This window comes from Takifugu flavidus, chromosome 18, assembly GCF_003711565.1.
Source record: "Takifugu flavidus isolate HTHZ2018 chromosome 18, ASM371156v2, whole genome shotgun sequence".
Taxonomy (NCBI): Eukaryota; Metazoa; Chordata; class Actinopteri; order Tetraodontiformes; family Tetraodontidae; genus Takifugu; species Takifugu flavidus.
This window is the reverse complement of record NC_079537.1, coordinates 599,917-612,197: the sequence shown is the minus strand read 5'-3', so window position 1 is coordinate 612,197 and position 12,281 is coordinate 599,917. Positions and strand designations below refer to the sequence as shown.

At 37.2% G+C, this 12,281-nt stretch overlaps 1 protein-coding gene across 1 annotated transcript; it reads right to left on the bottom strand.

Annotated features, from left to right (window-relative positions):
• Positions 1 to 41: 41 nt before the first annotated feature.
• Positions 42 to 12,179, bottom strand: rgs9a (regulator of G protein signaling 9a). The gene is made up of 17 exons (XM_057014654.1): positions 11,374 to 12,179; positions 10,652 to 10,748; positions 8,102 to 8,152; positions 7,905 to 8,011; positions 7,293 to 7,344; positions 7,005 to 7,063; positions 5,382 to 5,458; positions 4,414 to 4,495; positions 4,269 to 4,331; positions 2,624 to 2,653; positions 2,450 to 2,511; positions 2,256 to 2,369; positions 1,949 to 2,064; positions 1,513 to 1,600; positions 1,078 to 1,216; positions 909 to 991; positions 42 to 694 (listed from the first exon to the last, which is right to left on the bottom strand). Exons 1-17 carry the CDS (start codon positions 11,440 to 11,442, stop codon positions 538 to 540), a joined length of 1,446 nt encoding a protein of 481 aa, XP_056870634.1. The 5' UTR covers positions 11,443 to 12,179; the 3' UTR covers positions 42 to 537.
• Between the last annotated feature and the right edge of the window lie 102 nt (positions 12,180 to 12,281).

Here is a 12,281-nt window from a genome sequence, read left to right as displayed (position 1 = left end):
CAAGCCACTTGAATTTGTTTGAGTTCTTAAAAAGATTCATGTTGTTCATGTTATGTCCAAACTTTATTGGGAATTGGGTTGTAAATATACAAAAGCACAAACATCTAATATTCTTATATAACTTGTATGTGGGCTATAGCCTGATTGCAGCCCATATAATTAATAGTTGCCTTCAACCTGGATATACAAGGTGACCCTGTTCCCCATTAGTGTTTAGGATAATAATAATTACAAACTAATTGGCTAAAAATATAGTGCATTTCAAGAAAATGCTGTGTATATAACATGACTTATTATAATTTAATTCATTTAATGTTCTGTATTTAATGACATTAATGTGACCTATTGCATAAAACAAGTCTGGAGTATTCAGAAGCATACTAACTGGTATTTTCAACAGCATATGTTCCTTAATTTATAGAAACCGATGACACTGAGGTGTAATCCTGATCATTATTTACAGTATATATACAATCATTATGTGATAATAATGTGCTGGTATCATAACCAACCTGCACACATGCAGCAGCACAGAAACTACTTTTTCCTGTCGATTTTGCTCATCATGGCTTTGACATCGACAGGCGCCGAGGCTGCAGCCGCCTTGGCCTTTTCCTCCTCCTCCTGCTGCCAAATGATCATGGGATGGATGCCCGGGCTTCGGTTCTGAGCATTTTGCTCCAGCTGGGCAGGGCTATGGGAAAGGGGGCACATGTATTAAAAGGTGCATCTCATTCAAGTGTTGTATGAGGGAGTAAATAATGCAAACATCAAACACACTTTGTGGTTTGGGTTTTTTTATATACAGTTTTATTAACAATCAACATTTAATCTCAACTTTCTATGTGTAATACTGCTGTGTGATAGCTGTCCAGTGCAGTCATGGTTGTTTCACATGTGTCACCAACCTGAAGTTATGAGGCTCAGGGTTCAGGGCCTTCTTCTGGATGTCTTTGTATACTGGTGACTTGAGGTAACGAAAGAAAGTGTCCTATAACAGTAACAAGCATGGGAGAATGGCTTTAAATCCCAATAAAATAACTTCTGTGTGTGTAATATTGGAGTACACAGACAAACCTTCTTCATGAGCAAGAAGACATGTGTCTGGGCAGCTTCAAGCACATAACGCTGAGGATGTTCTAAGCCTTTCACTGTCAAACCCATCGTCCTGCCATCAATGTTGATCCAGCGGGGGGCGCCTGGAGCCAGAAAAGTCCTAAACACACAGAACGTCCCATTCAGAATGAGAAACTTAACGGGTTCAGCTTTAACTTCTGCATCAATGCAGTTGATAATGCTATCATCATAAATATACTGGGAAATGGAAGGTATTTAGGCAGGACTTTGAGGATAAAATGCAGTCCTCAATAATCACCTAATATAAATTGTGTCAGGAAAAGACAATAGCCAATTATGACATTTTACCTCAGACGATATAAAAGCAAGATTTTTTTAGAATGAATAAATAGAAGAAACACAGAACAAATAGTCCAAGCCAAATATTCGGCTTACTTAAAGATGATCTCTGCTTTTGCTGACATGGAGGCTGCAGTGCCCCACTTCAGCTCTTCAGCTGCTTCCCAAAAAGCCAAGTTCTCCCCTGGCAAAAACAGCCATTGAAATAAGATATATATATATTTATAGCACCCTTTTCACAAGCATGACATATGTACTTCAAGTTTGCTTTCATTTATGATCTCACATCCATATAACAAATGTTCAGAGGGATTGAAATGAATAAATCAGATACCCAATACTTGGGGTTTGCTATATTGTTGAATACATCCACCTCAGAAATAGGAATAACCTTTTAACTGATGTCTGAATGCTGTGAAGTGGAAGCACCTCTGACTTTTACTCATTTTTCTCTTCTAAAATTAATGAAAGTTTACGCAGGTTAAGATCAGCAAATGCCTAAATGTTGAAATTTGCTGTAGGAGGAACGTACCACTGAACTCTTTTTTTAGGAAGATTTTGAAGTCATCCCGACCTCGTAGGTCATTCAGCAGCTCAAAGAAGCTGAAGGACCAACGCTCTACTCGCATCTTGGTTGGAACTTGAACGCTGCACACAATGAAATTGCTGTGGCTTTAATACAGTACTTTGATCACTGAGATATCATATATTTGAATTAAATGAAGAATCTAGGGAATACACACACACACACACACACACGCACGCGCACACACACACACACACACACACACACACATATATATATACACATACACATATAATATACAACAGGGGCCCACCTTCTGGTATTTAGGGTCCAATATGTGTCATTGTCTGTCTGCCAGGGGTTGCTGGGTGTACAGGGGGCTAGGAATGGGTCATGGGTTTTATAGGTTGTGGTGTACTTGACCAGACTGCAGAAACACAATTATTATGAGCCCAAAATCAATGCTGATTACTGTCAAAATAACTAGTTCAGAAAACAGGAACTTACGCCCCAAGAGACACACTGGACTTCACTTTCGACCTCATAATAGCTTGTTGATAGAACATGTTCTTTTGTAAGAGAAAAATGCAAAGAAAATGTTTGTATGTTTCAAAACATTAGGTTTGGTTTGGTGCAATGATTTAGTGCATGGTGCATTTGATGAGCTCTGGCATGCCTCACCATGCGTCTGTACATATCAAAGGTGATTTTCTGAAAGGAACAAAATTAGTGTAAGTCACGTGAAAAGTATTTTTGGACAGCACATTCTACAGTTTTATCAGGTGAATTCATCTATGGTGGGACTTTTAAATCTTAAGTGATTGTGTGGAAAGAACAACAAATGTGGACTCATGAGGTATTTCATGCACTTCCTTCAAGTGTCTCACTATGTTATGACAATGTCCAGAGATAAACTTTAATATGCAGGTAGAAGCTAAAACCCTCCCACTCAATCTCTCACAAACAACCCTCCCCTCCCAGTTGTCCACCTCCTACACACAGGCATGTGTGCACAAGCAAAGAAATGTTAAAATATTCAATAATATGCCTGCACCTGTACCTACCAGCATGTAAACACAACATGGTTATGCCTGCTTATTTTAATTTTTTCAGTCTTTTCCTTGAATAGGTGTGTGTTCACTTCACAGACATCTACTGTGCACAAAGGTACACACCCAATGACAGAAAACAAGCAGTGAGTTTGTAAAAACAACATCATTTAGTCTGCACCGTAGAATTGTTTCAGTCGGAAACTACATAAAATATATTAATGCAATAAAAATGCTAGGATAATTTATTAGACATCGCTTTAAGGTCAGATCCTGAAGAATTCAGTGACTGTCTTGGGCTTTTAATACATTCCAAACATGAAGCAAATGTCCCATATTTTGATGCTTCACACAGTACAGAAAGCTGCACATTCTATTTATAGTAAAACACAAACATTGAGAAACCAGTCTCTCCAGAATACAGAATGATTAATCACCTTTAGCCCTTTTCTAAAGCACATTTTGTACAAGGGAAGCAAAAGCTCAGAATTGTTCATACTGAAGTTGTGGGTTGTGACTAAAAAAGTGTCAGTTCAATTGAAAATACAATTGCTATTCCCTGACAATCAAAAGAAACATGATTTATGACAGTAAACACTTCTTGGAGAGACTGTCTAAAGGCTACACATACACAATGAATGACTACGACTGTAGTTCAAACACTAGACCACCAAACTATGACTCTCTGACTTGTGTTGTACTTATTTAGTTCCGGTGCACAGACAGCTGGTAAAAGACAAGACAAGGTCAAATACAGTAAAAAATAATAAAGTAAAGCAGTGATTTATAGTAAAGTGGAGTTTCTTAGCGTGTTGAGTTATTTTGAGAGTTTATGATATGTCATCCACACACAACAAGCACACAGCCAAGCTCAGAACCCTCAGTGTTTAAAGGAACCATTATGTTTCACACCTCATTCCCACCTTGGACAAATTCACCACCTTTATAAACAACTTCAGAAGTGGATGGTGAAACCCTAGAGGGATATTAAGACACAAATCTTTATAAATCATTATTCTAATCTCTCAGCTTAAAGCAAATATCAGATAATAAAGGGAGGTCAGCTTGTGGCCACAGGGAAGACACAGCTAGTTTCTTCACAGATAATTGGATACAAAGGATAAAGCCTTATGACCATAGTACCCTCCACGTAAAGCTGCTGTGTGTTAAATACCAGCTTACCATTGTAAAAATGTGCATGTGCGTGTGTGTGTGTGTGTGTGTGCGTGTGTGTGTGTGTGTGTGTGAGCGCATGTGTGTGTCTACTCACCTGTTACCTCATCTGCATTAGGATCCATAAGACGATCCGGACCACGGTCCATAGCACTGTGAGTACGACGCTAGACAGAGGTTCATGGTGTGTATATGTGGTCAAGACAAATTTATTGGGCTATACATATTTAAACAGTTACATAAACTTACCGGCGGTCTGTTCACTATCCAGTAGGCTCTCTCCTGGCAGTCAAACACCACACGATCAGCTTTCTTACGCTCCTTACCAGCCCTGGCACACACATAAATGCACACACACACACAGACCAGAAAGATAATAGGTAATAAAATCAGTGTTAAAAGGAGCGAGAGGAGTTCCACATAAATATAAATCAAGCTTAGGAATATATTCTAAAGATTGTTCAGATAATGCAAATGTCAGGGGTCTATGTTGTTGCTAAGATAATACACTTGCATACACTTAACTAACTGAAATGGATTTGTTGTTATTTTCATATTTTCTGCACTGATCTTTCAACCATTAATGGTTATGTAGTAAGATGTTGGTGATAATATAAAATGAAGAATTGTGGTGCTCATCGTTGCAGCTCATCGTTGCAGCTTCATGACTCTATAATTCATCCAAACACAGTCAATAACAATAATTGTCTAATGTTTATGTTGTAATTTTATTTCTATTTTATTGTGTGTGTGTGTGTGTGTGTGTGTGTGTGTGTGTGTGTGTGTGTGTGTGTGCGTATGTATATGTATATGCTTATCATACATGCTGTATAATATATGCTTATAACGTTTAATCTTATTTGTATTTATTTATTCTATTTCTATACTTTGTAAATACAAAACCTACACTACAGTTATATTAATCCACTTTAGGCTGCTACTACAATTCAATTTCCCTACGGGGATGAATAAAGTACATCTTGAATCTTGAATATCAATGACTGTAGTGTTGTCCCAATAAATAATACTTATGTCAAACTAATTCAAGTTAAAATATTGGTTGAAAGGTTGAGGAAATGCATCAGAACAACTGAACAACAGTATTTGGTATCTGAATTTCTATTCAAACTAACTACTGTACATGTGCTGTACATGCACTGTCTCTTTTGTAATGGTTCTAATGAACTTGATTGATATGTTTGAATGGTTTCACCTACTTGTACTGCTCAGTGGCCTGCATCACAATAAAGTCCCACTTGTGGTTCAGCCATTTATGAAGGTGGTTGTAATGTGCCTGTTTAAAACACCAACAGACAGAACATGATGCAGTAGTTTTCGTGGTACACACCAATCTATTTCAAGAACAGATTCAAGAACAGAAACTATAAGCTAGCATATTATCTTGGATGATGGAGAGGACTTTGCATAGGGCGTCCCTGATCCCTACCAGCAATGATTAGAAACTATTGACTGTTTCTCTTTTTAAAATATGGCACAAATAAATAACCATATAACCTGCATGCTGCAGTCAAATAAAAATTAAATTAAACTAGAAAAAAAGCACTTGGAGATCACAGACCCTCCACCAAGCAGGTTATTTCCCCACATATTGTGATTCGCACTGAAAGTATAGTATATACAGTAGTAGTGAGTCAAGCTTACATTACATAGTAGCTTGCCTCTTGATCAAATTTTAAAGTTCCTCCGGAATCCAGAACATCACCAAAACGTAATCAGCTCTTCCATGACCCATTATCAAGTTCCTGAAGATTTCATCAAAATCTTATTAAAAGATATTTTGCTAACAGTCAAACACTGGCTGTCACGTTACCTCCTTGGCACAGGTAATAAAAAGTGCCTGTAAATGCCAAGCTGGAGCATGAAAGTGTCTTCTGCTCCTTCAAAGGATGGGCTATAATGTATTTATAGCCCACTACATTCTCCTCTCCTCTCCTCTCTCTCCTCTCCTCTCCTCTCCTCTCCTCTCCTCTCCTCTCCTCTCCTCTCCTCTCCTCTCCTCTCCTCTCCTCTCCTCTCCTCTCCTCTCTCTACCCAGCCTCCCATCAGCAGGAGGGTCCCCCTACATGAGCCTGGTCCCGCTCAAGGTTTCTTCCTGTTAAAGGGGAGTTTTTCCTGCCACTGTTGCTTGTTTGGGGTCAGGCCCTGGGATTCTGGAAAGCGCCTAGAAACAATTTTGATTGTAAAAGATTCTATATAAATAAAAATTGATTGATTGATTGATTGATTGATTGATTGATTGATTGATTGATTGATTGATTGATTGATTACCTATAAAAAGATGATCCTCTTAAGATCCTCCTAAGAATGAAATTCTGCCCAAATTAATATTTCTGACAAATTATTTCAAAATATCAGTCAGCGGAAACAAATGAGTAATTTTATTGAGTGCTCCCTGTATATTATAGATAATATTATAGATAATGTAGCTTAAGCTGTGCTTTTACAATTGCCTACAGTTAACATTTACTCAGTTTACTCACACAAGCTCACGTAAGTGTAATTTCTGCATATAAAATGTCATCTCAGGTATCACAATATGAAATTAATGGAAATTTGCAATGTTGTATTACAGTGAAATGTATTATAACATAATACTTGAATAACTTAAGATCCCCTGTTTGTACAAAAAGTTGACACAAAATCAGGAGCTAATAGCTTATACAATGTGGTTCAAAGAAAAACTTGCATTAATGTCAGTGTTATCATAATTAGTGTGAATTAAGAGTTATTGGGATTTCTAGTAAACAGAAGCAGGAATATTTATTTACAGAAGCATTTTGGTCTTAAATGGAAGCAGCACACACACTACGTGAGCTTACCTGTTCATAAGGTTCAAGCACTCCTTTCTTGCGGATATTCCTCTTTGCCAAGTAAATGGCTGCAGACAAGGCAAAACAAACCCATAATATAAAAATAACAGCAGAAGGTTGGCTAAAGTGACCATACCATACCATAGCTGGTCTAAACACACCTCAGTAGACAACAACAACATGCAATGTTTCAGTCTTGGGGAGAATTATACCCGAAAGAAGGCCATTGCAAGTTGTAGCCCAACAAAGATAAGCAATCTTGTTTAATCCATAGACTATGTGACATTCTACACTCACCATAGTCAGAGTCCTCTGCAACCCAGTTCTGTGTAGGCCAGAAATACGGGGTCTGAGAAAAAACGATGAAAATGCAAAGGGAATAATTACTGTCTTTAGATCTCCTACAGCAATAACAGTCCAATATATGTCATACATCAACATTCTACACTTTAGCTAAATGGCAGTACATCAGACTTTTGAGTTTTGCATCTCTAAAACAAAACAACTCATAATATGTGAACTAGCTGCTATTATGCACGTAATGAGTTTTAATAAGCCGGCTCTTTCCTGTTTCAGATCACTGGCTGAAATCATATATAATATATGATCCACATAACACCTAAAATGTATAATCTTATACAACATTTTCAAAATTGATAAGAAGGTCAGGGGTCATCCAGGAGACTAATACTGGTATATGTGAGATGTAATGTTCCACTGACTGAGGAATAGAAAAGCTAAAAATCTCAGGTCTTATATCCCCAATCCCAAAAACTGTTCAACCTACTGAGCAAAGAAAAGACTAGCAAGCATCCAACAGCCACTGGTGACTGCACCTGATGTGGCTTTCAAATGCACAATGACGTACAGTTCATACAGTGAAAAGTATGTTCAGTAATTTGGTCATACCTGGAAACGATAGAGACTGGCATCGTTGCACATGACCAGTTTCCTGTGGTTCTGAAGGGGGTAGATGTATCCATATGCAACTAACATAGTGCCAAAAGCCTCGGCCTCTGAAACGCAGGCAGGGATGGTGTACAGTTGGAAGATGTCATAAAATAGCACATGAGCAGCTTCAAATTTTTGTTATAAAGGTAGTGTACCTTCTGGGGTGATCTTCAGTTTATTTGCTATCCAAGCAATGATATCCTTACCTGGATAAAAAAAAACAACAGCAGAAACACTGAAGCTGTTCACTTTTCTACATTTATGTCATTCTGTTCCTCTATTTTATTCTATTCTATTCTAAAAACTGTTAGTCAGTAAATATGAAACATAGAGTGTGCCAATAAATAAAAAATGATTCTCATTTTATTGAGGTACAGCTAGTAAATGTAGTTGCAATATTATTATATTCCACCTCAGTAAAGTATAAATACTTAAGTATCAATAAATAAATACAGGCATATTTTATATATATTATTATAGGTTCTAAATATTTTAGATAGTAAAAATCTATCTGTTTTGTGGCTGCTTTTGATTGTCAAAGGCTGCTCTAAATAGGTGCATTTTAAATGGGCACTGGCAGCGCTAAAAATGGAATTTTAATTTGGCTCCTGTTATCTGTCTTCTATTTTCAGGTAGTCAGAAAAATGCAGATGAATTCAGAGATTGTCTTTTAACAGCATAACTCAGTCAAAGGGGCGGTTTTGAATTGCTATAACATACTATAACAGACATCACAAAGTCACCGGCTGACCTTTATCACCCGTCCTAATGATTGCTACCAGGTCAGACATCCGAGAAATCCACAAACTCAGGTTGTTCATGCTACCATTTCCACTCAACCACTTCAGTAGAATCTGAATCTAAATCCTGAAAGCTCTTCACTTCACAGCAGCTATGTCCTTCTAATAAATGTATTATTCAAGTGACACTAACTTTATTGTGTTAAATTGAATCAGTCCTTTGCAGATATGTGAGCCAGAAAGCAGCCAAAGCATCACATGTGTTGTTGAGGGATTACAGGGATTGAGGTTTACTCTTTATAGCAGGTGCATTTAAATATAGAGTGCACTTTGTACTACAATAAAATGTATGTGAGAGCTATATGAACTGGGCAACATGACCAATAAGCCTCTATTTGATTGTTATCATGGGCCTAAATGTTTGGTTTTCCCATTGACAGACCAGTGTTGGTGCACAGATGGAGGAGGCCTCAGGAGGTGCCAGATAGAGGAGAGCATAGTCTGCAGCAATTTCAGGATAAATGGCAGCCCCAGTGACATATATGTATATATCAAAGTATGTCATTTTTAATTTTAGAGTAATATTTAGCACATTTTAGCACATCAATGTACATGTATTTTTACTGTACAAAATGTATGTATTTATATATTTATGCCTGTATTTATTGATCCATTTATTTAGTTATACGGCTCATATTTGGTCCTCCATACACTTTTTTTGATATACAGTTAACAAATATATAGGCTTTAATTTGAAATAAAATAAAATCTAAATCTAATTGTGGAGATGGTGAAGGAACAGGGTAAACCCTGCAGGTTGACCTCTGACCATGGCCTGGATTGGAAAAAGCCACTTTAGCCTCTGAAGCATAGTCCTGATCTCATCCAATTGTGAGGTGCCTTATTTAGCCTGTGTTAGCAGCTTAGACAGCTGAGCAGACACTAAGTCATCTGAAGTGACTGTTGATAGTACTGTTTGTGCTTTCAATTTGGAATCGATCAATCAAATTGTAAATTCAAAGATTGAGACTTTGAGAGGTTGTAAATATATCCATGGATATTCAGGAATAACTTTTTGAGGTATGAGAACATTACCAATGTCATTTACATTACATTATGCTCTAACGTCACTCTTGGACACCACAATGCTACCCTGCTTTGCTTGGTAATGCTTTATTGCAATAATGTTTTTGCAGGACAAGTTGAAAACTGTTTTAATTGCAACATTTATATGCTGAAAGGGCAAAAAAAATTGACAGCATTCAAGTGTGAAAGCAAAGCAAGTTTAAAACCCAATGAACTGTAAAAATGTTCAACTGGCAAAATACACGCATTGATAAAAACAACAACAGATTTGTAACAAATTCATTGGGTTGTTTTTTGTAATTGTTTTTACTATTTTAAGGCATTTACGAACCATATAGTAATGCTTGGTGACAACAACATGGTGTGAATCTGAAATTCCCAATTCTGTATTAATATGTTCCTCACTGCATGTCATAAAAAGTTCAATCTGGAAACTGTTATAAATCTCGCATTTTCTTATCAATCAACCCAAAAATGCTAGCTGTGTTGTACATTATAGTTATTGTGTTTAGAAAGTTGGATTGGTGTTTTTTGAAGTGTCCTTGGGCAAAATTCATACATCCGCCCCCAGTTTGCTGTGTATGTATGTGTGTGTGTGTGTGTATATATATATATATATATATATATATATATACACAGTATATGTATATTGTGTGTGTATATATATATGTGTATATATATATAGTGTGTGTGTGTGTGTGTATATATACTGTGTATATATATACACTGTATGTGTATATATATATATATATACACATATATACACTGTATGTGTGTATATATATATATATATATATATATATATATAAACTGTGCTTCAGTGTGTCTGGATGTATTGTTTCTGTTTGGTGTATCTTGTTTGGTGTATCTTGGTCTTACCAGAGATAACATGTGGAATAGTGGTGACGTTAAGTTTCTGTTCTGAACCCTTGATCCCACTTTTTGTGTCTTGCATCTCCACCATCATGGCCTCCAGCTGGAACAGGCAGAAAGCAAAATTTATCCATCCATCCATCCATCATCCATCCATCCATCCATCCATCCATCTATTCATCCATTCATCATAATTGCAAACATTTTTCAGCTGTCAATTGTGGTATTTGACCCTGTAAACTAATCAGTGTCCTGAGTCTATCCTGGCTCACCTGGCAGACCCAGCTACTCTAACGGAAACCTCATTACGAGTCCATCCTTTTGCTCACTGTATGTACTGATGGTGAAACTGATTGTCCAGTAAATGTGAAATATAGTGACTTTTTTCCCTGCCTTACTGAATATAGTGATGAAATCACTGTGGACGCTAGCTCAGTTGACCTTTCTGACCTGATACCTGAACCGCAGTTATCCTGTTGAGGAACAACACTTCAATTTTTCCTATCCTGGCTGTTTAACACACACACACACACACACGCACGCGCACACACACATACACACACACACACACACACACACACACACAGAAACAAGCTGAAATCCAGCATAACTTGTTGCTCTTCTCTGGCCAAAGAAGGCACATCATTACAGCTCCAAATTAGAATCCCTGCTGTAACATAAATTAATTAGAAAGAAATAACACTAAAAAGACTGAATGATCCACCTACCTTTTTCAAGCAATGCATACGACAATGAAATTGCTGGACCCTGTCTGGACGGGCTGTTCTAATTGTCATATTTGCAAGTATTTATTTGAGTAAAAGTAGAAGTCCTTGTTTGAAATATTCCAGCTATATTATCGTGACTTGACGATGGAGAAGCGACTGTGGGCAAGTCCTAAGGATTGTCACATGGAACTGTGAGGCAAGGTTTATCCACCAATCAGCTGTTGGCGGCTTTTGCTCATCCTCCTACAGAGAAAATCCTGCCTAGATGGGTCTTTAATTAACTTGAGTAAATGGAAATTCTCAGATGATCCTGAATTTAACTCTGGATTATTCGGAAAGGGTTAAGCATTTCTCTTTTGTTTTTAACAAAAAGAATAATTAATTTAAATGACCATCAGTCAACATTAGCAATGTGTAAGCATGTTTATTCTCTATAAAGGATGATATTACTACTGCTCATGTCTGAAGTGTCTCAAGGTTTTGCAAATATTTGAAGTGATTTTGGACTTCGCTTGGACTGCTTACATTAAAGTACTATGTTCTTGTAATGTCCCTAATGTCTTAATTGAATTTCCATTAAAAATACTTTGAGATATCTTTGAAATGATTTCATGGTTTTGAAATAACCCAAATGAATCAAAATGCTCAGAAATACAAAGTACCGGTAAGTTTTCCGTGTCAGCTGGACTGTTTTTCTTCTCTTGAGGCATTAGAAGGCGAAATAACTATGACCTGGATGATTGAGAATATACACAGACATAATGCTCAGAAATGTAAATACTGTGCAAGAAAGTCCGCGACCCGCCCAATCATCGAAGCGTGAGCGCGCACACAGAATCTACCGCGAGCGTCTTCCTATGATTTGTGCTGAGTTACAGTGAATACGATAAACCCTAATTTAATTTTGT

Coding starts and splice junctions, on each gene's coding strand:
- rgs9a (XM_057014654.1), bottom strand. CDS start 11,442: ATGACAATTAGAACAGCCCGTCCAGACAGGGTCCAGCAATTTCATTGT. Junction 7,064..7,292: donor TGCAGAGGACTCTGACTATG/GTGAGTGTAGAA, acceptor CCTTGTCTGCAG/CCATTTACTTGGCAAAGAGG. Junction 2,065..2,255: donor TGGACCCTAAATACCAGAAG/GTGGGCCCCTGT, acceptor CATTGTGTGCAG/CGTTCAAGTTCCAACCAAGA.